Raw genomic sequence first — 26,917 nt, 5'->3', positions numbered from 1 at the left:
CAGCATACGTACAGATGCATAGTTCAGTACAATCAGTCACCATGTAATATACATAGACAGTAGCAGGAGATCAAGGTAAGTCTCAAGGAAGGAACATAGGTAGGCAGTTACATCTAGGCTTGCAAGGAGTATAAACATGCCACATAGATATGCATATATGAGATAAAGAGAAATATGAAGTGCGTAAGTCAGGCATAGGTAGGAAGCACTCAGGAGGGGGATGTAAGTTTATCATCACTATACACATGTGTCAAATACATTGAGCCAGCAGTCCCAGACCTTGTTGTATTTCATAGGGCATACCCTATTGATACATTTTTTTTATAGGGTAAGGTGTTGTTTACATCAGCCTTCCATACGGAAAATCTGGGAGGAGTTTGCCTCATCCATAATTTAGCTATCATTTTTCGAGCAGAAAAAGTGTTTCATGTCAAAAAATGTTGGTATATTTATCGATATCGGCATCTGGAAAGATTCCCAGTAGGCATGATTTGGGGTCCAGGGTCAAAGGGGACCCCATGTTGTCAATCCAAATCCACCACCTGCTTCCAATAGCCCTGTATGTAAGGGCAGGACCACAGAAGGTGGTAGAACGTGTCCGGTGCCAACTGGCATATTAGGCAGGTAGAATCTGGCCTTGATTAAATTTAGCTAGGCTCACAGACGTGAGGTACGTGTGATGGAGAATATACATTTGAGTCAATCTATCCCACAATGTGGGTGAGACTGCTTTACATGTGTCCAGTGCCTCACCCCAGTCATATTAGGGATATTTCGGCGGGAACTCCGCTTTAACCGTTGTGTTTTTTTTTATGATTTTGCCAATTGTATAGTTGTGAGGCCTGGATTAAGTGTCTTCAAGGTGCCACTCCTTAGGTTTGCAATGATACTTATAATGCACTTTTTTTGAGACTTTATTTACTCCATAGCTAGGCTACAAAAAAGGCCAATACCCTTAAAAAATAAATACAGAACTATGGCAGTTCAGGTCACCTATAAATAGTTTGTATCTGGGAAACCCTTTTTATTAGTAAGACAAAAAGCAAACTGCCAGAAGGAAAGTTTTTTTTTTGTATTAGAAATTTGAAGCATTCATATGGTTATACTGAAGCACAGATGCTACTCAAACAGACTGGCTTCCCCAAAAAACTGCATTTTTATTTTCGGTGCACTCAGGTGGTTTGTCTTATCTAAAGCTGTGTATACACTAGTAGAATTTTGAACAAAAAATCATACAAAATTCAAGGTACATTTGAATGTCACAAGATTTAATTTGCTTTTAACAGTTGATTTTAAAATGAATTGACTTCATCAAATGGAAATCAAATCACATACACTGTTAAAATTCTGTATATTAACCACTTTACCACCGGAGGATTTTGCTGTCTTACGTCCAGGCCACTTCTTGTGATTCGGCGCTGTGCAACTTTAACTGAAAATTGCGCGGTCGCGCGACGCTGTACCCAAACAAAATTTATGTCCTTTTTTTCCCACAAATAGAGCTTTCTTTTGGTGGTATTTGATCACCTGTGCGATTTTTACTTTTTGCGCTATAAACAAAAAAAGAGCGTTTATTTTGAAAAAATAACAATATTTTTAACATTTTTTTATATGAAATTCCCCCCAAAAAAATGTAAAAATCAAATTTTTTTTTAATTTTTGGCCAATTTGTTTTCTGCTACATATGTTTGGTAAAAAAAATCACGATAAGCGTATTTTGATTGGTTTGCGCAAAAGTTATTGCGTTTACTAACTAAGGGAAAGATTTCTGTCATTTTTGGTGTTTTTTTTTTTAACGCGTAATGGCGGCGATCTGCGATTTTTTTTGCGGGACTGCGACATTGCGGCGGACAGATCGGACCCTTGACTGACATTTTTGACACTTTTGGGGGTACCAGTGACATTACTGCAGTAATCAGTGCTATAAATATGCACTGTTACTGTAAAAATTACACTGGCAGGGAAGGGGTTAATTTTATTGGAGAGGGAGGGGTTAATGTATGCCTGGTGCTTACTAACGTGTGGGGGGGAGGTGACTGACTGACACAGGGACAGATCGCATATGTTCAGCTATGCTGAACACTGCGATCTGTCACTCCCTGTCACTTAGGAGATCCGCCCGCTCTGTTTACACAAGCGGGCGGATCTCCTCACTCGATTCCCAACGATCGGGGAAGAGCGGCGGCGATCGCCGCAGCACCTCCCCTGGCCTGACTCCCGCTGTGACTGAAAACAGCGGGAGCGCGCCTCCGGCGGCGCGCGAGCGCCGCCTACAGGGGGAGGAGTCCAGCGACGTAGGTCTACGTCGCTGGACGGTATCGAGCCACATTGCTGCAGTAGCAGCAATGTGAGCAGTGGCCAAGTGGTTAAAGACATTTTCCATCCTGCTCCTTTAAATTTATCTCGTGATTGTGACCAAAAACAAGCATAGATTTTACCTTACTAATGATTGCAAAAAATGAATTACCGGTCTTGCAATGAAAAATGTTGAATGAAATTCTACTAGTCAGTAGATAAGTAAATTAACCATGCTAGGACACACATTCAAAACTAAAGTAGCAGCCAGCATCAATTTGCTGATTTTAAAATAAATCATTATTAAGAAAAATATGCAGCGCTTGATAACAAATGCATACGTTTAAGTCCATATGCCAAAGATGTCGAAGAGTGAAAGCACCACCCTGATATAGGCAAATCTCCTTACCAAAGGAAACGAATCCTCAGACTATAGAGTGGTCAAACACGTCTTGTAATAACCAAAGAATGAGCCTCTGCCCAAGGAACTTCTCCCCACATCACATGGACAACTTCTAGATTAAGCATCAAAGGCGGTGTTTACAACAGACAATCATAGACCAACAACTTGTAAGATATTTTCCTCCAGGTGTGCTTTTTCTGAAGTCATGTGACATGCAGAGTCCTCTTCAGCCTTATCCCTGTAGTGGGTGATCCTCAGGGATGCTGATGTGATGTCAGTGTTGCCCTTAATACTTTTATCTTCACTTGAAGTTTAAGGCAGGCTTATCAATTTCAATTCAGAATGCCTCAATCTCTCGATGCATCTATGTACAAGAAATAGCTAGTGTCTCTGGATAATGGCTAAGCACTGTCCTTCAGGTAAGGTGACAGGTCCTCCAGTAGTGAGGTGGGTCGATGTTCTTGCTCCCTCCCTAGCATTCGGTATCCAATAGCAACCACATCCAAACCCACGTTAAGGAGATCTTATGGCCTTCTTGCTGCTAGAGATGGGCTCAGGTGTGTTCGGGATCCTAGTCCCAACCCACCTGCCTGATCCCGCCAGGAAGCCAACACTGCACACCGCTAATCACAGGCACTGAGACATTCCCTGGTCTACAGCTGCACAGACTGGCAATTGTCTCAATGCCTATGATTAGCGGGATCGTCAGATAGGTTGGGACTAGGATCCCCAACCCACCTGAGCCCATCCCTACCTGCTTCCGTGTTCTGCTAGATATCTGACTGCATTTCACATGTGCAGCTGGCTTCTCTGTTTACCTACACTTCATAGGAGTCAGAGATCTATCAGAACACTGCAGCAAGGAGTCCATTGATCTCCGTAACGCAGGTTTGGCTACTGGATACCCAATGCTAGTGTCCTCCAGCAAATTTCTTCCCTCCCTTTCATAATTAGGTCTAGGTCCTAGATTTTAGTAATGAATTCACTAGGGACGATAAACCTTGAAATGCCTGGATCTGAAAAACAGAGCAGGTAAGTATACATTTACACTCATTTTTAAACCTTTACTACACAGCGTGAACACTGCTTGTAAATGGTTTACCTAGAAACCGTACAGAGTAATAATGAACACCAATATATTATCAGTATATGTTTTGGAACTAGTAATTGGTGGGGTCAGTTTGTTCCATCTTGTAAGTTTCTTTATTCTAAAAATGCTTTTGAATTCAAGCTAATAGGATCACCTATTTCTCTATAATTATTCAGAATTTTATTCTTATGGATTTTTGGTCATTTCTTACAGATGGATGGAAGCCTGCTTGATGGAGGACCTACCTCCTACTACAGAGCTTGAAGAAGGCCTCAGAAATGGAGTCTACCTTGCAAAACTCGGAAACTTCTTTAGCCCAAAAGTTGTGTCACTGAAGAAAATCTACGATCGAGAACAGACCAGATATCGTGTAAGTGTTCTGTTACTGAGGGACAGATCACATATATTTTTGAATATCTTCACACAGGATAGCCCTGTAATGTAAGAATAGTATTTTGTGAAGGTGGTCACTGTTTACCTACTGTGATCATAAATGGGTGCGTTAGATGACCAAAACTTATGTTGTGTGATGATTAAACAAAAATTGGTCTGGAAATGTTGCTGGTGTGGTAGGACTGCATGAAAGTATTACCTTTTTGCATACAAATAAAAAAACCACCCCAGATGTGTAAATAAAGGATGCCCTGTCCAAACATTTTTTGGCATAACATATAGCAGTAAATCTTAAAGTGGTTGTTAGCACATATGTCCAGTGAAGTGATTGGCCTCAGGTGATACACAGAGATGAAACAAATCATCCTACATAAGGAGTACCTGTTTATCTGCAGCCTTTTGTTCTCTACATCCGTTCAAAGTGCTGAATTGTAAAGCTTGTCTGAGAGTTCAGAAAAAAGGGGGTGGAGAGATGAAGTTACAGATCAGCAAGAGCTGATTGGAGGAAAGGGACACACACCCCTCTACACAGCAACAGAGCTGAGTCTGTTAATCAGCTGGAGGTCCCTCCCCTGTCACCTTATTTCTCTGGGTGTCAGGAAAACTTGTCAGAAGTGATTCGTGCTTATAGCAGTGGAAGGAAGCAGCAGATAAGGTGACACTTAGTGCTCTTAATTGTGATAAGAGATATGGGATTGGGATATGCTTTGTTCATATTTCATGTCTGAGGTTAACAGCCACTCTAATGGACGCAATGATATTCAGCGGACATCTAATTACGTCTAAGTAAAAGGCTTTCAGAAGTTAGGAGATATTTATGGCTGATTTTGGTGGGGAAGACATTTTAATCTACAAATGCTGCCTAAAGTGTTCCCACTTTGTACAAATATTATTATATCGCTAAATACATCCTTTGGAGATATCATTTTATTTTCTCCTTGAAAGAGCGTTGGCCACATCATAAATGTGACTGTTTAATTCATTTGGAAATGGAAAAACAATTAGGATGGTGAATTCATAGTATTCAATAGTATTTACTTTGCTAGATGTATTTGTAATATCCAGTCTCAAGTTTTCTGTTAATCAGCTAATAAACCAGACTGCCATAGTGGAATGTGATCGTGTTCCTAAGTGTGCTTTTTCTTTTGCTTTAGGCTACTGGTCTTCACTTCCGACACACAGACAATGTGATTCAGTGGCTCAATGCGATGTCGGAGATTGGCCTTCCAAAGGTATGCTATGGTACATGTCAATCGGTTTGACATATTTGTTTTGCCTTCCAGTTAATTGACCTTATTGTAAACTGTCATGTAGATATTTTATCCGGAGACTACAGACATCTACGATCGGAAGAATATGCCTCGTTGTATATATTGCATCCATGCCTTGAGGTAAGAATTATTGCATTTCCTTACGTACGACGTACATCTTATTTTTGAGAGAGTGCTTATCTGGGTTTTTTCTAATAATTCTAGTCAATGGATGTTGCTAAAATATTTCAATTCCTTCTTAGCCTCATTCATTACCCCCTTCCCCCCAGATTCTTGTACTACTTGGCCTTATTGACTATTCATGCTAGAACTGAAATTCTTTACCAGAAACTCACCCCTAGCATTTGATGCTGTAGGCAGAAGTTGGGCTGTCTGTCTTGGACCACACAGTGGACAGACCCTGCTCCTCTTGTCCACAGCCCTGTAACAGATTTGTGGGCCGCTCTTACAATGGTGCCACTGGTTGGCTAGCTATATATCTCCCAGTAACCAGGGGGAAAAGGCTAGCAAAAATGTATGATGATTTGTCCGGGCATGGATTGTGGCTGGGTAGTCAACAGCTTTTTGGTTGGGACATTTACTGCCTTTTATCTGCTTTGTGCAGATTGCATGAATTATTATATAGGATTTATGTGGTGCCAACAGCTTGCCCAGTGCTTTACAACATAAGGTCAGACAGTACAATTATGAATCAATTTACAACAGTAGGAATCAGAGGGCCCTGCTCGTTAGAGCTTATGATGTATTCTTTAACCTCTTCATGCTGGCGCTTCCCAGCCCTTTAGGAGGTTTATGATGCCATAAGTTGGGGGCCAGGCTTAAGATCACGTGACCACTGTGATTGGCTGTCAGTGTGGTCACGTGACCTGAAAACTCCTGATTTCAAGCAGGGAACGAGAGCTTTTGTGGTTAGGTGCCCAAAACTGTGCTGGGAGCGCACAGCCCCCCGCACAGCCATTCACTTGGAAATTAAATAAGGGTTGGGACTTTATATGAGAGACACGACACGACTGCCAGGGCAATAGTAACATATTTATTTGCACGTATGATATAAAACATATAACATAAAATGTACATTGTATAAAAACAATATAGATAGCAGATCTGGTACATGATCCCCAAATCCAGATGCATAACAACCAACATAATAAGGTATAAAGAAGTAAAAATTGATTGAATAAGATCATAACATCAAACTCGACGCGTTTCGTGGACTTAGTATTGCCACTTCCTCAGGAGTAGTTGTATGATATAGGTCTATAAAAGATATATATATATATATATATATATATATATATATATATATATCAGTATAAATAAGTAACATTAATGAAGATTGATAGAAACTGGAAGGGGAAGTAAGGGAGAAGGGGGGGGAAGAGCCCCCAATCCCCCAGAACTTGCATTCACTTGGAAGATCAGTGTACTTCAGTTTCTCCTCCCCCAGGTCTTATACAGATGAGAACAGAGGGTATGTGAAAAACAGGCGTAGATAACATTTTTTATATCTATACACACAGAGGCGTAACTAGAACCTTCAGGGCCCCGGTGCAGGAAACCATGAAGGGCCCCCTGGACCCCTGGCCGGGGCCCTTCCCTTCAAGCCTGGGACTCTTCCCACTGATCCTGGGGCCCTTTACTCTCGTTGCGGGACCCTTTCACAAGTTCTGCAGTGGGCCACCTTCCTGCGATGTTGGGGCCTCCCCACAGTGGCGGAATGCCAGGGCCCGGTTGCAAGTGTGACCTTTACGATCCTGGAAGTTCACCCACTGGTGTCAGTTTTTATTTTTTTGGTATTTTAATTGTATTATTTTTTATCATTTTATTTTATTTTTTTACAATGTCACTGACTATGACTCTATCCATTGAGAAAAGGAAGGAGCTGGCTGGTAAATTACCAATTTACCGACCCCTTCCTGGTTCTCTATTGTGACACATCCCCTGCAGCAGCAGGCAGGAGAGGGTAGGGAGCAGAGTAGGGGGGGGGGGGGAAGCTCAGTAGGGGGGGGGAAGCACAGTAGGGGGGGGGACCAGGGGAGCACACAGGGGCCCAGAGACAGCAGAACACAAGTGAACTGGATGGATAGGAGGAGGGGTGGGGGCAGCATACAGAGGAACCAATCTCCTCCATTTTCCCCCTGCAGCTACAGGAGGAAAAAGGAGGGCAGTGATTTCTCTACATGCGGCCCCTGCTGCCCCTCCTATCCAGGTGTACAGGGGAGCTGCACAGGGCCCCCTGGAGCATGGGGCCCGGTTGCGACCGCAACCCCTGCAACCCCTGTAGTTACGCCCCTGTATACACAAATGTTTTGCATTTAATTTCTATTTTGAACTGAATGAGTTGTTTTACAAGGTGAGGGTTTAAAATCACTTTAATAAAGTCATAACGTCTGTTACTGCTGGTATGGCAAAGTTAAAAGGCTCATTGAGTGGATCTATGCCCTTTTCCAAAAAGACAAATGGAATAAATCTCAGCTGCTGGCAAAATATCAGTATCTATGTGCTTCTTTACTACAGATCGTGTCTTGACTCGTTTGCTTTTGCGAGTTTCTCACAAGGAGTGGCAGCTCTTTGTCTGCAGCCCAGATTATATCTCAGCCTTATAAGATATTCTAGTCACCCAAGCATTGTAAAGTTTTCTAGAGTTAATTAAATGGCTTGTATTACAACCCAGATCCGGCCCAAATACATGTTTTAGTTGAAAGTGGACTTATAGGTTTTTGTAAAGATATTTCTTTTACTTCCTGGGACTTAAATGGTCTTCTCTGCATATTTTTTCTGGGTCAGATTTAGGGTTTAAAGCGATTGGGACAGAACGATAGCAAAGGTAATTGGAAAATGTTGTAGAAATTCAGCAATGGCAGCCTCCATATTCCTTATAATAATGGTTTATTTGAAGTAGAGCAAGAAAGAGTTAGAACTTTTTTTTTTTTTAAATTGCTTCTGTTTCTGTCCCTGAAGAGAAGATCCTTCTCACTTTATATGAGGTCACTTAAGAAATGACGGGAGATCTTCCCATGTTTCCAAAAGCTCAAAAAGTGTTGCCATAGGTTCATCTTAAAATCGTAAAGTGGTGGTGTCATACGTGTCGTGAGTCTATGGGGAAACAGAAACAGAGGCTCCTTTCCTCCTAGAAGAAGATATATGGCACAATGGATGACCATTTCTACAAAATAAAACAGATCAGGAAGGAGGACCTTTAGATGAAAAGAGAAACATGACTGCATTAGCAGCAGAATATTTTTGCCAAACAAAAAGAAAACCTTGTGAGCTGCTACGTTCACTAAATTAATATTATGAGCTGCTGGCATATATATATATATTTTTTATATATATATATATATTTTTTTTTTTTATATATAGATATAGATATATATCTATATCTATAGATATATATATATATACATGGCCCTCCTAACCCTAATAGATAGTGATGAACACTCCAAAATGAATTAATGTCCATAGGTCATAAACAATATAGTCCTTGAAATTCTGATAATAAATACGTGCAGTTCAACATGTAAATATTAAAATAAAAAATATATAAATAAATATAATTATTTACAAGTGTATATTCTCCTTATTTCTCCATGCAGTGCTCATAATCCAATCATTATTATGCTCCCCCTTCACCTAGATTTATGTGACCTTACAATTAACTTTGTTGTACTCAATTGTAGGGTTACATAAATCCAGGTAATAGCACACCCGGTGAAGGGGGAGCACAATAATGATTGGATTATGAGCACTGCATGGAAAAAGTAAATGAAGATACACTTGTGAATAATTATATATATATAAATCTATCTATCTATCTATCTATCTATCTATCTATCTATCTATCTATCTATCTATCTATCTATCTATCTATCTATCTATCTATCTATCTATCTATCTATCGATATACATATATATATAGAGATATGTGTGTGTTATAATATTTAGACATTTTTTATTTTCATTTTTGAATTTTGGACTGCACCGATTTATTAGAATTTCAAGGACTATGATTTTTTATGATTTATGGACATTAATTTTGAAGTGTTTAAAATATCTATTACAGATTATCTGGATATATATGTTCCTAGACTTTGGGGTTAGGAAAATATGTCTGAGCCTTCCAACTCCAAGATAATGCATTAACTCACCTCCTCATCAAACAACACCTAAGCTATACTTCTTTTCTTACTTTAAGCCCTCGTTCACATTGAATGTGGCTTTAAAATCGAGCAACTTCATCTGAACTCGCACCATTTCAAAGCCGCATTTCAGTCTGACTTCTGGGGCGACTTGAAAGACATCTGTGTGGGGTTCATACACAGATGTCTATTGAAGTCGCCCCCGAAGTCGCCAAAAGTAGCGCAGGAACTACTTTTTGAAATCGGTGCGGTGGCGCAAAGTCAGCGTCGCACCGATTGGGACAGTGCCATTGCCGGTAATAGACTGCAATTTGACAAGCGATTTAACATTTCAAATCGCATGTAAAAAAAAATGTGAATGGGGGCTAAAGAAAGCCTGTCGTGAAAGAAACAGAGGCTGCTGAGCCTGCTTTTAAAAATGTTCATTGCCTATCTGCCATGCTGATCCTCTTGCTTTGAGTCATTGGGGATGAATTGACATAAAGAGAGGGGGGTACTGCGCTTCAGGGATATAATTAATATCAATACAAATCAGAAAATCAAATTATACAATTGGTTATATATGGTATTCATAAATAGCATCCATGTTGTGAGTATATAAAAAATGTGCTCCAATAAAAAATGATATATGAAAGGTGCTTATGTGCAATATATTCCTGCACATAAGCACCTTTCATATATAATTTTTTACTGGAGCACATACCGGAGAACACCATGAGTTTTTAGCCCCCTGCTATAGAAGACCTGGGTCCAAATCCCAACAGTATATGAACTCTACTTATAGTTTGTGTATTCTCCTTCAGTGTCTCCCCTCCCAAAACCCAATACCACAGGCCACAAATTGGCCTTCGAGTATGATGACTGTGGTAGACATAAGGTTGTATCCTTACTGATGTAAATTATTCTATGTTCTCTGTAAAGTGCTGGGTACTGTGTCGGCGCTATGTAATTGTAAGAAAAAATCCTTCATTTGAAAATGAAGGATCATATGCCCTGGCTATAGGTAGCTTTAGTTGAATAATTACTGACAGTTATTCATCTCTGCGCTGATGTTTTCACAGGCTTCGATTTAGCAAATGGAAGACCCAAGTCTAATGGTCTTTTAATGTATCCTCGATAAGTCTATAAAAGGCCCCCGCTGTTCTCCACTTTTTCACTGCTCATTAAGCCAGAAGCCGACAACTCATTAGCCGGCAGTTCTGGGTCATTGTCTTTGTTTATTAATTATCACTTTTTATTTATTTATTTTTTCATAAAAATTTTTTCTTGTGATTTTGTCTCTTACAACAAGTGTATTTGGGATTTGTCGTTTAGAACACCAGTGAGCTCTATCGCTTAATAGCTCTTTTACCTTGGCTTTATTATATGTGTTTTTTTGTCATTTTGGAGTACGAGAGGAACTGGACTAAATAAAAAGCTGTCTCTATTGGCGGTACCAGATGTAAGGATTGCTGATTCGTCAAGAAGACTTGAATCTGATAGTAGTTTGGTCTCCTCTGCTACATGCCTTGATTGTTATTATTTTTTTTTTTTTTGCAGTTTATACCTGTTTAAACTTGGTTTGGCCCCACAGATCCAGGACTTGTATGGGAAGGTCGAATTTACAGGTCAGTATTCACTTAATTGTCTTGGGCATCTAAAGAAAAATTTATTAGACATACTTTATCTGTTAGTCGTGCATGTTATTTGTATTTCTATACATATTGTATATTTATTTTATATAAACAGTATGTGTTTTTTGCTCAGTCTCCTTTTGCTGTAGAGACTTATGTTTTGTTAATGGGTCCGTACTGATGTTGAAGGGGTTCTAATAACTATAGGGCTTACTTGGCTAGCAGACTACTAGAGGTTTGCTAACCTAGTGTTGAGGATTATTATACATTACTCTTAGCTTTTATAAATGAAAGATTTATTTCTGCAATTATGAACAGGGTCTGGGAGGATTACCCTCCAATGTAGTACTGTTGGGTCTTTCTGCAGTGCTAAGATATATATATATATATATATATATATATATATATATATATATATATATTTTACCTGGCTGTCAAAGGTATCTAACCTACAGAACTTAGAAAAGTCTGTGTGATCTGTTGCTCTCTTTTCAGTAGCTGTGATAACAGTTCACACCTATTTTACCAAACTGCACATATGGTGAGAAGAATTGCTTTGAGAACAATTGGAAAGATTTTTTAGGCAAGGATTCCCAATGAGGTACAACCACAAAACAAAATCATTAATATTATTAATAATAATACCATGTAATGAAGTATTTTCTTTGACTAGACATTGCAGATGTACTTTAATAAAAAGAGATTGTAGCCATTAAAAAGGTCAGGTAGTTTGTCAACACCAATGTGAGATTTCGGTGGTAAATGTGAGATGGGTCACCAGTTGGGTTCTTGGAAATCTCACAGCTGGTTTTCCCAAAGGATACATTTAAAAAATCTCAGCTCTATTCTTACTAAGCTTAGAATATTGAGTGTTCACACTTTTATTACTTCTTCGTATTGTTCTAATACAATACATTAAAAAAAAATTACTTGAGAACAGGGGAACCTCTATTTTAAAAATCATAACTGAGTGTTGATGGCTGGACCTCAGGGTGCCACTAACTTGTTCTTCTATACCCTGGTTGTATCACTACAATGTATATTCCAATCTCTCTTAATAACCCATAAGTCCGGCGAAGGGTAATGCTGTTAGATTGTTTAGCCGGCCATAGACTGTACGAATCCCTGATGAACCGGCCAACATTCAAACCAGGTATGGGCAGGCTGATTCAATCAACATGGTACGATCAACATGGGTACGACCTGCATGTCGGATTTTTCATGCGATTATTGCCAGCAGCTAAAGCCACTAGCAATATTCATTGTGTTCTTGCCACCCCTCCCCTGCTGGGAGACCACAACAAGTCCACGGGAGGGGTTCTCCCATAAACACTGACTGTTTTTCTTTCCTGCAACTTATCTGTGGCTGACTTTGGACCTGTCACTTTAACATTTGAAATTATTAGGAAACATTAATGCTAGCTTGTGCACATTTAGATGAGGGTTAATTAAATAACCCAACTGGAGGAGTTCAAGACCATTGTTATTGCTGACATCTTGCCACTAAACTGTTAGGTTATTTATTTATTTTTATAGATGGACTGGTTCTAATATAAATAAATGCCCCTTAACAGGTAAATACAAGGAATAGATACTACAGGATCCTTTTAATTGTAAGCTGAAATCTCGTTGGTGAATTTAGACTACTTAAAGTTTGTAAATAAATGTTCCCTAAAATATGTGTAACTTATATACTTTGTCCTTTCATATCAGAATATTTAAAAACCCGAATTCATATAATGCTTTGAAATTTGCATCCAACTGAAATAGATTATCGTTTGCAGATTAAATGTTTTAAAGCCCAAGTGTGTTCACAAATTGAAGTTGCATAAAAAATATATATATTTTTAAAGGTTTGTCTTTTTTTTTTTTTTTTCTCTTTAATTGCAATCCAGCAGCACCCTAAAATCCCATTGAACAGGGAAGATGAGCATTGCTGTCTGGAATAGAGTAGTTGAATGTGTAGGAGGTACGAGAGACCTCTGTATTTAAATAGCAGCTATGTTTATGTTCAGGTTGCTGCCGAGGATATGGAATGTGGAGTGGTACTGGAGCCACCATTACACCAAAAAGTACCACCTAAAAAAAAAAAAAAAAAAAAAACTATATTTCTCTTTTGTTCATTGACGGACACAGCTCCTGATATTCTTAACCATTGGGTTATACTGCCCCCTACAGGAGTAGGACACTAGGCAGAAAATAATTCTGGCTACACCCATGGGCAGTCCCAGGGGGTATACTCCTTCTCTCTGCTATAGCCACTCATTTTTTCTGCCTAGTCAGGAGTAAGGACCTATTTCCTAGCTAGAATCTTTGGTCCTGGCAAAAAACTTTAGATTGAAAATTTTTTCTCAAGGATTTTTTCCTGTGGGATCTACAATCAACTGCCGGAATGGCCGACAGGCTGTATAATCTTGATCCAGTGGTCACCCCAGTCTGGCCAGCGAGCACGCGCAGACCTCATTTCTGCGCTAGCGACATAGCCCCACTGGATGGGGACTGGTCTGCAAGTTAAACACCTCACGAGGTCGCATGCGACCGGGTCTCGGCCCAAGTCGCAGCGTTCCTCCTGGCCAACAGCCCCCCATTTCGATGGAGAGGGGTTCTGTCTGGAGTGGTGCCCGTCTGGTTCCTGGTATAGTGAGTAGCTGTCCCCCCCTCTACTCCTGGAGGGTTTTGGGGTGGATGTGGGCCCCTTCTTGGGACAGTCAGAACCCCCGGTTTCCCTCCTTCCCGCAGGCACCCCCCCCGTTTGCCAAGTCCCTCATCCTGCCCCCCTCCACGCTGGGTTTATTTGGGTGGTCTGGACATTTTCCTGGGATGAGGCAGGGCACTGACTGGCGATGGTGGCCGGGTGGGTGCGCCGCCGGTGACCGGACGATCCATTGTGCGGAGGGGGTTGTATCAGGTGGGGGCTCTTGCCAGGGTCCCCTGCTTTTATCTGTCCTTGAGGCCTGGTCTCCATCCTGGACAAGTGGGTCCACAAAGTAATTCGGTCCGGCTACAAAATCAAGTTTCACTCTTGTCCCCGGCAAGGTTTTTTCCTTTCAACCTGCGCCTGTCCCAAGACCGCTTGCAGGACTGATTTGGGGCGGTAAAAGACCTGTTACTTCGTGAGAGTGCTCCTTCCTCTGAACTCCAGAAATTGCAGGCTGCAATTCGCCTCCTGCTGTCCAACCAAAGATCATCCCTCCGGACTTTCATGCAGGTGCTGGGCCTGATGGTGTCTACCTTCGAGGCGGTTCTCTTTGCACAGTTCCATTTGAGGTCCCTGCATAGGGAAATTCTGACCAAATGGGACAAGACTCTGCAGGCTCTGGACAATCAGATCCGGCTAAGTCGGGGCACGAAGGAGTCCCTGATATGGTTGCTTTGTTCTCCGGTGCTTCAGCTGGGAAATTTCTTCCTCCCCCTTGTGTTGGACAGTGGTCACCACGTATGCCAGCCTGTCCGGCTGGGGAGGCGTCCTCAGCAAGCATTCTGCTCAGAGGATCTGGACGCTGGAAGAGTCCAGACTCCCAATCAATGTCTTGGAACTCCGAGCGATCAGACTGTGTCTGGATCATTGGACGTTGTCTTCGGGGTTGTCCAGTGCGAATTTATTCAGACAATGACACGGCCGTGACTTATGTCAATCGCCAAGGAGGCACAAGGAGTGTCCTGGGGGCTCTAAATGTAGCTGGCATTCTAAGGTGGGCAGAACGGTTATTTTCAGCCCTCTCTGCCATACACATTCCCGGGGTGGAAAATTGGCAGGTGGATTACCTCAGTCGGCAGGCAATGGATCACGGGGACTGGTCCCTTGATCTGGAGGGATTTCATCAGGTGTGTCTCTGGTGAAGCACCCCTGAGGTGGATCTGTTGGCGTCTCGGCTCAACAGAAAGGGGCAGAGGTTTCTTGCTCAGTCAAGGGATCCTCTGGAGGACGCCACATATGTGCTGGTGGCCCCATGGGGTCAGTATCATCTGATTTACGTCTTCCCTTGGAGATTCCCCTGCTTACGCTGTGCCAGAAGGTGGCCTTTTTAGTGGCTATCACCTCTGCGCACAGGTTGTCGGAACTGGGGGTGGTATCCTGTCGCTCACCTTACCTTGTGATTCATAGGGCTAAGGTGGTTCTTTCTTTGCCCTTGTCCGTTGATCCTTCCAAAGGTTGTGTCTGATTTTCATTTGAATGAAGACATTGTTTTGCCTTCCTTGTGTCCCAGGCCTAAACATCCAAAGGAAATTGCCTTGCATGCCTTTGGATGTGGTCCAGGCAATTATGGTGTACCTGGCAGCTACGGAGTCTTTTAGGAAGTCAGACTCTCTTTGTGCTCACGAATGGACCCCGAAAAGGGTTGTCCGCTTCCTCTGAGACCATTTCCAGATGGATCAGGCAGATGGTGGTTCAGGCCTATTCCATCAGGGGTCAGGTTCTTCTATTCCATGTCAAGGCGCACTCTACTAGAGCACTTTGTGTCTCCTGGGCTTTCCGTCATCAGGCGTCAGTGATGCAGGTTTACAAGGCAGCCACCTAGTTGTCGGTGTACACTTTTACAAAGTTTTATAAAGCGGATGTGTTGGCATCTGCAAATGCTTCTTTTGGTCGCAAGGTTTTGCAGGCTGCTGTTTAAGAGGACCTGATCCTCTTTGAGGGTGTTGTTTTTTTCAGGTGGGCTTTAGTTGTTTGGTTGAGCTCCTTTGGTCTGGTTGGCTAACGTTTAGCTCTGGGAATTTGTTCTTCCCACTCATGTTTAACACTGCTTTAGGGCATCCCAGTGGTGATGAATATCAGGAGCTGTGTCTGTCAATGAACTAAAGAGAAAATAGGATTTTTTGACTTACCGTAAAATCCATTTCTCTGATGTTCATTGACGGACACAGCACCCACCTCTCTGTGGAATTCTCCTGACACTGCTTTTAACAAAACTGAATTATTTTCTGCCTAGTGTCCTACTCCTGTAGGGGGCAGTACAACCTATTGGTTATGAATATCAGGAGCTGTGTGCGTCAATGAACATCAGAGAAATAGATTTTACAGTCAAAGTCAAAAATCCCATTTTTTTACTATGAATGTACTATAAAGCAACAATTGGGCTTTTACTATAGTATTAAAAAAAAGTTTTTCCTGGTTACACCAAGATATCTTTTTGAAAATGTATGAAAACAAAATATCTCATTGTTCTTTCTATTGTTTTTGGTGTATTTACAGCGGAAGAGATTGATATCATGAAGAGTGAACTGGAAAAGTATGGCATTCAAATGCCAGCATTTAGCAAAATTGGAGGAATCTTGGCCAGTGAGATGTCAGTGGATGAAGCTGCATGTGAGCACAGACTATTGTATTTTTCTCATCATAGATGGCTGCTAGTATTGACAGTAACATGCATAAAAAGCGAGCTAAATTTAACTTAACATTTTTTATGACATTATTACCCATACATTTGGCAGTGGTACGGAGGCGCCTTAATGCCATGTTGCCGCATATTTTCTATGCTGTCTTGTTCTGGTGTGCGCTCCATCACCAGAACTGTGATTGAGCTATCGCCAACAGTTTACAGTCAACTACTAATAATCAAGAGCTGGTAGGACAAGCTTCCAATGATGTCTAATAAATACTAATATTAAAAAAATAATATATATATATATATATATATATATATATATATATATATAGTACATAATGTGTATCATTACACACATGAATCCACGGTGATGACTGAATTGAAAATCATGCAATTGGTGTTTTCACCAAATCACTTTTAAACAGTTTAGAATAAATCAAATAAAGTCCATAAAGTAAGTCCAGTGATAAATCTGTTGATTGTTGCTGTCTAACCTTCCACCAATCACACCTGGGATATTAGTGCTCCATTTGCTGCTTGAAATGTGCCAGTATACCACCACACTCGTGCTCCCCCTTTAGATGTACTCTCACCTTAATGAGTGTGACCTCACTATTAGGTTGGTCTAATCTCGCTTTTTGCCACTCCCGGGCAAGGATAATTAAAATCTAGATGTCTTTACTTCTCCTTCTTAGCACAGTTGTCTCGTATCATGTCAGTCTCATCAGATTACATATATGAAGGGAAAGAACGCCAATAGTGCTTCTATCTTAAAAGCAAATCTTTATTAAATACCAACAGAATTCACTCAAACATTACAGGTATTCCAGTGGCTTCCTCAGGGGGATTCCCGGGGGAGGGGACTTCCCAGGGGAAGAATCCCGCTGAGGAAGCCACGTGTCCCTGTGGCGTAACACGTAGGGGAGGGGCAGCAGGACGGTGAGGCGTCTGTACCCAGTGTGGAGTTACTTGCATCGCGGCTTGTGCGGTGTCGCAAACACATCAGATAAGAAAGTCGAGCGAGTTGTAGAGTGGTGCGCTGGAAGCACCTGTGATATGTGAGTGGATTTTGTTCGTTTTTTTAGTAAAGATTTGCTTTTAACATATATAAGCACTATTGGCATTCTTTCCCTTCATATATGCAATCTGATGAGACTGACATGCTATGGGACAATGGTGCCAAGGAGGAGAAGTAATAACATCTAGATTTAAATTATCCTAGCCCGGGAGAGGCAAAAGGGCGAGATTAGACCAAACTCAATTGTGAGGTCACACTCTCTAAGGTGAGAGTACACCTAAAGGGTGGAGCATGAGTGTGGTGGTATACTGGCACATTTCAAGTAGCAAATAGAGCACTAATATCACAGGTGTGATTGATGGAAGGTTATTCAGCAACAATCAACAGATTTATCACTGGACTTACTTTATGGACTGCACTTTATTTGATTTATTCGAAGCTGTTTGAAATTGATTTGGTGAACACACCAATTGCATGATTTTCTATGTAGTTGTCATCGTGGATTCATATGTGTGATGATACGCATTATGTACTTTGTGCGTGTGTGTGTGTATATATATATATATATATATATATATATATTAAAAAAGAATAGCGCACACATGCAAAAGAAATTACTACCAAATTTGAAGACAATCCATAAATAAAAATGGGGATTTGGTCCCACCATATGGCCATATCGTGCTCAAGCCCACCACTACGTCAAAGTACCCCATTATCAGTGGGTCCTACACTATCCATGAAAAAGAGATGAATCCAGCCTTTCTAACCCTTGGAGATAATACTCCTTGCTGGGAAAGATGTGCAAATGCACTACAGGGGACTCCTCCTATATCCACTTGATAGTGGACACTGATAGAGTACAGGTGTGTGTGGGGGGTGGGGTGGGTTGCTCAACCCCGGTAGTCTGGTCAGACCGAATACATAATAAACAAGCAAAAAATTTGGGGGAGCATACCCATGTATTTCTAAAGCTGGTGCAGCTATGAACCAAAAGACATGTATATTAAAAAAGAATAGCGCACACATGCAAAAGAAATTACTATAGAAATAACTACCAAATCTGAAGACAATCCATAAATAAAAATGGGGGTTTGGTCCCACCATATGGCCATATCGTGCTCAAGCCCACTACTGCGTCAAAGTACCCCATTATCAGTGGGTCCTACACTATCCATGAAAAAGAGATGAATCCAGCCATTCTAACCCTTGGAGATAATACTCCTTGCTGGGAAGGATGTGCAAATGCACTACAGGGGACTCCTCCTATATCCAATTGATGGTGGACACTGATTGAGTACAGGTGTGTGTGGGGGGGTGGGGAGGGTTGCTCAACCTCGATAGTCTGGTCAGACCGAATACATAATAAACAGGCAAAAAATTTGGGGGAGCATACCCATGTATTTCTAAAGCTGCTGCAGCTATGAACCAAAAGACATGTATATTAAAAAAGAATAGTGCGCAAATGCAAAAGAAATAACTACCAAATCTGAAGACAATCCATAAATAAAAATGGGGGTTTGGTCCCACCATATGGCCATATCGTGCTCAAGCCCACTACTGCGTCAAAGTACCCCATTATCAGTGGGTCCTACACTATCCATGAAAAATAGCGCGGAGACACAGCTGTCCTCCTGCTGCTCAGCGGACGGACGGATAGTTTGAAAGGGGCCTAAAGGAGCTGGTTGGAAAATTTGCAACCAAACAGTGCTTACATCTAATCCGACGCAGGCACTGTCCATATATTCAGCACTCAATGGAGTAGTGGCTGCTGAATACAGTAGCCAGCAGCGAGACTTCCTCTATCTGTGCTGTTTAGCATGGATAGGAGGAATTGATCAATTTCTCTTGTTCAGCCCACTGAGGAGTATTTTCTATAGACAATGTACTGAAATAAAAATAGGTCACGCACTGGTATTTTTTGTTCTTGCACAGAAAGTGGAAGCAACTATTAGATTGGTGGTCATTGATGGTAACCTCATTGTACAACTGCTTAGCTTTAGACCAGGGTTTCTCAACCATGTTTCCATGAAACTATAGGGTTCCTACAGAGGTTGCTAAGGGGTTCCTCAAGCAATGAGCAAATTCTGCCTGTTAGATAAGCTCCCGCTGACTCCATTGATCTTTTTAGTTATCTGTAAGGGGGTCATTCGTCCCAATGACTACAAGTGTAAGGGGCATTCTTCCCACTGACCATCATGCTAATGTATCGTGAGTTGTAGATATAGTCATTTTTAGCAGGGGTTCCCTGAGACCGGAAAATTAATCCAAGGGTTCCTCTGTGTTGAAAAGGTTGAGAGAGGCTATGCTAGGCCTTCCTAGCACACTATGCTTAGCGGGTTTGCTCCAATTAACTAACTGTTTCCTTGCATTCAGTGCATTAATGCAGATCACATCCGTTGGTCTGGTAATCATATAGCATCAAGCAAACTTCCAGCAGCTGCAATAACATTTAATAAGTGCTGTTCTTGAGAGGTTCTCAGAAGCTCTGATGTTTGCTATCAATTTCTTTTCATGGGACTCTGTTTACAGACCACTTGCTTTCATCATCTAGTTAGAAATTATTCCTGGAGCTAATCATCAGTGTTAAATATACAAATTACTCTTCAGGCAGTTAAGGAAGTTTGCCAATTGTCCCTATTATATGCAAACAGCAGGAGAACAGTGATCACTTGCCTACATAAACTATCCAGCACAATGGGTTTTCTGGAGCCTTCTGTTATGTTGAAAACTACATTTAAATGATTGTTTGGAAGACCTTAAACAAAAGTGTAATGTAATTTATTTCATTTATTTTGCCTTTTTTTATACTTTGTAGCCTCTTTTATTGTTCGGGTGACTTTCCATAGTTGTAGTTGTGGGACCTCGGTGTCCCCAGAAAAGTAATAGAGGGGAAATCTTCCAATGGGGGCACTCGTTCTGGTGACCAGGGGGTCCCCAGGGAATTCCCTTAATCTGCAGGGATTTCCTCTCACTTCCTGTTTAGCTATAGAACAGAAAGTGAAGGGAAATCTCTGCAATGAGACACAGATGGTGAAAAAAAAAATCTGATGGGTTATAACCCTCCCTTACTCTATCCAAAATGGAAAAAAAAAAGCTTTGCCCATAGTTCTACTTTAAGCTTTGACAATAAGACCAGGAAGCTGATTGGTTATTATCCCCGGCTCCACCAGATTCTGTGTGCACTGGTTTTAGTAAATCTCCCCCATGGGCTTCACTTTAGTTTTTCATGTATGGGAACATAAAACAAAGCCTGTGCTACGTGGGCAAATGAAAAACACTTAAAGCGGAGTTCCACAGAGTGAACATTTTTTTTAATAAAAATACCCCCGGGACAGGCAGGGTTAGTGCATTCTTCAATGGATAGCCTCTGATCTGTCCCAGGTTGCACTTACCTTTTAGAAGAAATACTTACCCTGAAAATGTATTGTCCAGCGCTGCCATCTCAGGTGTGGGCAGCTTGAAGCCAGCGCGATCCTCTTCTATGTCCTCTTCCGTCTTCTTCGGTCCCACGATGCACTGCACCGGCCCCGCCGTCACTTCCGGGGCTGCAGCGTCATCCCTGCACAGCTTCTGGGCATGCCCAGAAACTGTTTTGCAAGGTATGACGGCGCCTGCACCGGAACTGACGTCGGGGCCGGTGCAGGCGCATTGATTCCTGGGAGCGATGACGTTCAGCTCCCAGGAATCATTGCATGCCAGGAAGTGACGAATCGCCGCGGCCGCCGAGGGGAGGAAGAAGGTAAGTAAAAAAAAAAAAAAATATTGCGCTTATCCATTTGTTTTTCAGGTGACCCGGAGCGAGAAGATGGAGGTAAGTATAATTTTAGGGTGGAACTCCACTTAAATGCTTGTTTGGCAAGCCTACACTGGAAGGACATGGTTTAATTTTACCGGTTTTGGCAGTGATATTTATTGGCCCTCAAGAGTCTGAAGGTGGCTATACCTAGATTTGTGACCACTCGCCCTACCAACTGTACACCGATTTGTCAGTCTAAATATAACCAAAATTACATTCTATTCTCCTAGAACAGACTTTCTTAACCTTTTTGACACGGGGGGAACCCTTGACATAGCTTTTAGGTTTCAGGGAAGCCCTGCTAATGCTGTATCTACAGCTAGCAGTACATCAGTGTGATGGTTAGTATGGAAGAACATAACATTTGGGGACAGCAGGAACACTCCCTGCCTTTTACAGATGGGTAAATTAAAAAAAAAAATCACTGGTGTCAATAGTTAATTATCTGAGAGGTAGAATTTGCTCATTGCTCAAGGAGCCCCCAGCAACAGCATACTAAAGGAAACCTTGTCATGAAAGAAATACAGGAGCTCCTATTGCCAACTTCTTCTAAAAATGCTAGTTGAGTGCCTGTTATTTCGAACAAACAGCTTCGCTGGTGTGGAACAGTTATGTAGATTTGGAAAGTCAAGAAATGTAGACATCCTATCTGTAGGCTTGTTCAGGTCAATATAGAAGTATGAGGGTCAACATGACATCCTGGCAGCTAGTAATCTCAGAAGGAAGACAATGGATGGACTTCTGTATAACTAGCCTGCCCATACGTGAATCAAAATTTTGACTGGTCCCTGCTGAACCAGACAAATTTTGATCCAAGTATGGCTGGCTTTAGCAACCACATGGATAGTGTTTTTGATGACGATGTCTTCTGTTAGGGTCGTAAAGTAGACCTTGCAGTGCAAGTTAAGGTCTACATAAATGTTTGAGCCCTGTCCCCCACATTTGCCCCTTCCTGCATAAATGACCTGCTAATTGTCGGTCCAAAACATACCTGTAAAGAAAAAGTTAGATTTATGCTTGCCTGACCTCCATGCTTTGCCTGTGGGGCCTAGACGAGGGTGACATCCCGTTCTACCGTCAAGATCCTGGGGAATGCCAAGCAGCCTGAATACAATGAGAAGATGCTCTTTTAATCAAGCGAAGTGCCTTCTTGCAGGATTTTGGACTCTCCAGTATAGTGGAGGATAGAAGAAGGGAAGTATAAATATCATTTTTTTTTTCTTTACAGGTAAGTTTTGGTCTTACTATTAGCTGGCATTTTATACAGGGAAGTGGGTCCAGAGAGTATATGCACACCCAGCATTGCACTGCAGGTTCCATTTTAAGTCTTTGCTATGGCTTGTTCAGAATTTCAGAGACTGTATCCATATACTTTATTGCTGTTTTATCTGTTTCTTTTCCTTTCAACGTTTCCAGACATAAGGATTCTTTTAGGCCATTTATGATTCATATGTAATATAGCAGGTGTTCAGATTGACCGTAATGTAATCTTATGACTAAAAGGAATGTTGGATTTTTTTGTGAGCCACGTGTGACTCACAAGAGGAAATCTCTGTGCTTAGTTTTACTTTTTTTTTTTTTTAAGATGGAGCAATTGTTACCAATATAGAGGTTCATAAATGGACATATTGGAGTTGATTTACTAAAACTGGAGAGTGCAAAATCTAGTGCAGCTGTGCATGGGACCCAATCAGCTTAGCTGGTTCTATTAAAGAAGGTTGTATACTGCCTAAAAAAAAAAACAAAAAAAAAAAACAAACCCTGCAAGACAAAGGCATAATATGCATCGCATACTAGCTCATTATGAAATACTTACCTATAAACGAAGCCACGACACGGACCCCCGGACACTGCTGTGGGAGCTGACATGCTCCCTCTGTGTCTCTTCCGGGTTGGGCGGCTGGAGCCGCGATGACGTCACTCCCGCGCATGCGCGCAGGAGTCACTTTCCGGCAAGTGCCCGGCAAGGAACTCTGAAGGTCCGCTGGACCTTCAGAGCGCATGCGCCGCTAGCATCAACGGCTGCATGTAGGGCAAATATCTCCTAAACCGTGCAGGTTTAGGAGATATTAATTGTACCTACAGGTAAGCCTTATCATAGGTTTACCTGTAGGGTAAAAGTAAAAAAAAAAAAGTATACTAACGCTTTAAAGCTTTGACAAAAAAAAAAAAAACTGTAAGCTGATTGTTTTTATGCAGAGCTGCACCAGATTTTGCACTCTCCAGTTTTAGTAAATCACCCCCATTGCTTGTTAAGGCCAAGATAAACAATTTTTTTTTTCTAATGTTCTACAGTGCATGCAGCTGTCATTGCCATCAATGAGGCAGTTGATCGAGGAGTTCCTGCGGAAACCTTCACCGCACTCAAAAATCCCAACGCCATGTTGGTGAACCTTAATGAGCCTCTGGCTACTGTCTATCAGGATACACTCCATCAAGCAAAGCAGCATAAAACCGAAAATGCTAAGAAGCGGGTGAGTGACATATCTAAAACAATTCTATTCTCAATTGGAAGAGCAGGTAGATTCTTTCTTTGCAAAGTGGTTACATGTCTCAGTGACTTGATTTAAAGTAAATCTAAAACCAAAACTTTTTTTTTTTTTTAGTTTTGGACAGTGTTGAAGGGTTAGAACAACTGTCATACATGATAGGACAATTCACTTTCACTACTTGTCCATGAGAAGGACAAAACAATCATACATTTTGAGTTGTATTCAAAACAGGGATAGAATGGAATTCTTCTATTGGGGACAATTGTTCTGGTGAAAACTGTCTAGGGGGTTATTCACACCAGTGAGCTGAGCTGAAAACACTGCTGCTGGTGCATGTATTGAGGCACCATGGCGACACTATGCTAAAACCCAGGCCATAGCACTGTGATAGTTCCATACAGTGCTGATCACTGCAGTATTGCAATGCTGGGGTTATGTTGCAATATGCTACGCTGGAAAAAAAAAATACTGTATGCATGCAGTACACCACAACCATGCCTATTTGCCTTGTCTGTGGGTTGGGCTGTGCTTATAATAGCTTCCAGCATAGCCTGAATGCATCTTGTGTGAACGAGCCCTAGGAGGTGAGTCACCCCACTTTGGAGAGATTTTCTCCTTCCTAAAAAGAAGACTTACAGGTTTTAACTACTTCTTACTCTGTCCAAAGTGTGAAAAGAAAAGTTTTGGCTTTTGATGCACTTTAATCCCCAGGGTAGTTCTAGGCTGATTATCCAAGCAATTTGTGAGTTGATTAAAGTGATTGTAAAGTCTTGTTTTTTAAAAAATAAAGACAACAAACCGATTATACTTACCTGCTCTGTGTAGTTGGTTTTGCACAGAGTAGCCCAGATCCCCCTCTTCTCCTCTCCCGGCCCCTCCCTCCTGTTGAGTGCCCCCACAGCAAGAAGCTTGCTATGGGGGCACCAGAGATGAGTCACAGCTCCCTGTGTCCAAGCAGACACGGAGCTGCAGCGCACCCCGCCCCCTTTCTTTCCTCATTGGCTAACTGACTTTGACAGCAGCAGGTGCCAATGGCGCCGCTGCTGTGTCTCAGCCAATCAGGAGGGAGAGTCCTGGGATGGCCGAGGCATTCGTGGACATTGCTAGATAGAGATGGGGCTCAGGTAAGTATTAGGGGGGCTGGGGGGGGGGGGGAAACTGCTGCACTCAGAAGGGTTTTTATCTTAATGGATAGAATGCATTAAAAAAAAAAAAAAAAAACTTCTGACTTTACACCCCCTTTAAATCCCCTTACTAACAACATGGTCATCTTTAAAGTGACTCTTGTAGGTTAAACACTACTGACCAAATCTGTTTTCATTAAAGCCCAACTCCGGGCAAAGAAAATGTTTTTCCTTGCAGTGGTCCTGTGCTCGCACTGCAAAGGTTAACTGCTGGTTTTTGTCTATTGGATTTTAGAAGGGAGATCAGAGGCGTAACTAGAACCTTCAGGGCCCCGGAGCAAAGAATCCATTAAGGGCCCCCGGACCCCAGGCCGGGGCCCTTCCCTTCAAGCCTGGGTATCTTCCCACTGATCCTGGGGTCCTTTACTCTCGTTGTGGGGCCCTTTATTTCAGTCTCGCAGCGGGACCCTTTCACAAGTTCTGCAGTGGGCCCCCTTCCTGCCATCTTCGGGGCCTCCCCACGGTGCTGGAATGCCAGGGCCCGGTTGTAAGTGTGACCTTTGCGATCCTGGAAGTTCACCCACTGGTGTCAGTAGTTTTTATTTTTTGGTATTTTAATTGTAATATTTTTTATCATTTTATTTTATTTTTTTACAATGTCACTGACTATGACTCTGTCCATTCAGAAAAGGAAGGAGCTGGTAAATTACATATTTACCGACCCCTTCCTGGTCCTCTATTGTGACACATCCCCTGCAGCAGCTGGCACAAGAGAGGGGAGGGAGCACAGTGGGGGGGAGGGGGACAAGGGAAGCACACAGGGGCCCAGAGACAGCAGAACACAAGTGACCTGGATAGGAGGAGTGGTGGGGGCAGCATACAGAGGAACCAATCTCCTCCACTTTCCTCCTGCAGCTACAGGAGGTAAAATGAGGACAGTGATTTCTCTACATGCTGCCCCGCCACCCCTCCTATCCAGGTGTATAGGGGAGCCGCACGGGCCCCCTGGAGCATGGGGCCTGGTTGCAATTGCACCCCCTGCAACCCCTGTAGTTACACCCCTGAGGGAGATATACTTACCTAATTCTCCGATCCTCCTTATACAAGACCAGTCCCTGTGGCTTTTGCAAACCCCCCCCCACTCCCCGGTCTTGTGTGGTGGACTGTCCCTGACATTATCATTCCCGTAGACCAGCTCTGGATGTTAGGATGTCAGGGACAGTTCACCACTGAGTCATGAGGGAGCAACGTTTGCCGCTGGAGAGGAGGATCAGGTGAGTATAAGCTTTCTCGTCGCCCTTGGACAAAACAAGCAGTTAACCCATGCAATGCGGTCATGTCCCCACTGCATGGGAAAACTTTATTTTTTTTTTTTTTTGCCCAGAGTTGGGGTTTTTTTTTTTTTTTTAACACAGATTGTGTTGAGAATAAGTCTATGTGCCTGTCCAGTTTAAATGTCCGTACCAATGAATAATAATTATCCTTTAGTAATTTTGTTCATTGCTCTCTGTCCAGAACACTTCAGAGAATGCAGGGGAAGAGCGTGATGTATATGAGGAATTACTGACCCAAGCAGAAATTCAAGGAAATGTCAACAAAGTAAACTGTAAGTACTCTGCTTTACTACTGGACAGTTTCTCATCATCCTCTAGTCAGGTCTGTTTTTTGAAGAGGACCTATAGCCTTTGGAACATTTTTTTTATTGTTTATTGAAGAGGACCTAAGTGCCGGTTCATATTTGTGCGATGCGGGAACGCTGCGAATATACAGCGTGTTCCCGCATCCGCACCCCTGGCAGTTCACACTGCCATATGCGATACGCTGGGGGTGACAATTAAAAGTTAACGACACCCCCAGATCAGATCGCATATCTCAGTGTGATCTGAAAGTTTGCACAGAATCAGATCGCACTAGTGTGAACCACCATGCGATCCGTTTCTGTTGGGGACCAAA

At 42.1% G+C, this 26,917-nt stretch overlaps 1 protein-coding gene across 1 annotated transcript in view; it reads left to right on the top strand.

Moving 5' to 3' along the window:
* Positions 1-26,917, top strand: part of IQGAP1 (IQ motif containing GTPase activating protein 1) — a 284,753-nt gene that overhangs the window by 156,023 nt on the left and 101,813 nt on the right. Inside the window, exons 3-9 of the mRNA XM_082253376.1 lie at positions 4,002-4,158; positions 5,336-5,413; positions 5,496-5,572; positions 11,131-11,198; positions 16,399-16,512; positions 23,644-23,822; positions 26,480-26,570. Coding sequence (XP_082109502.1) covers positions 4,002-4,158; positions 5,336-5,413; positions 5,496-5,572; positions 11,131-11,198; positions 16,399-16,512; positions 23,644-23,822; positions 26,480-26,570 — 764 coding nt within the window. The remainder of the gene's footprint in view (positions 1-4,001; positions 4,159-5,335; positions 5,414-5,495; positions 5,573-11,130; positions 11,199-16,398; positions 16,513-23,643; positions 23,823-26,479; positions 26,571-26,917) is intronic.

Source organism: Pelophylax lessonae (genome assembly GCF_965119305.1).
Source record: "Pelophylax lessonae genome assembly, chromosome: 4".
NCBI lineage: Eukaryota > Metazoa > Chordata > Amphibia > Anura > Ranidae > Pelophylax > Pelophylax lessonae.
The sequence above is the reverse complement of the archived record's forward strand: the minus strand, read 5'-3'. Positions and strand labels throughout refer to the sequence as shown.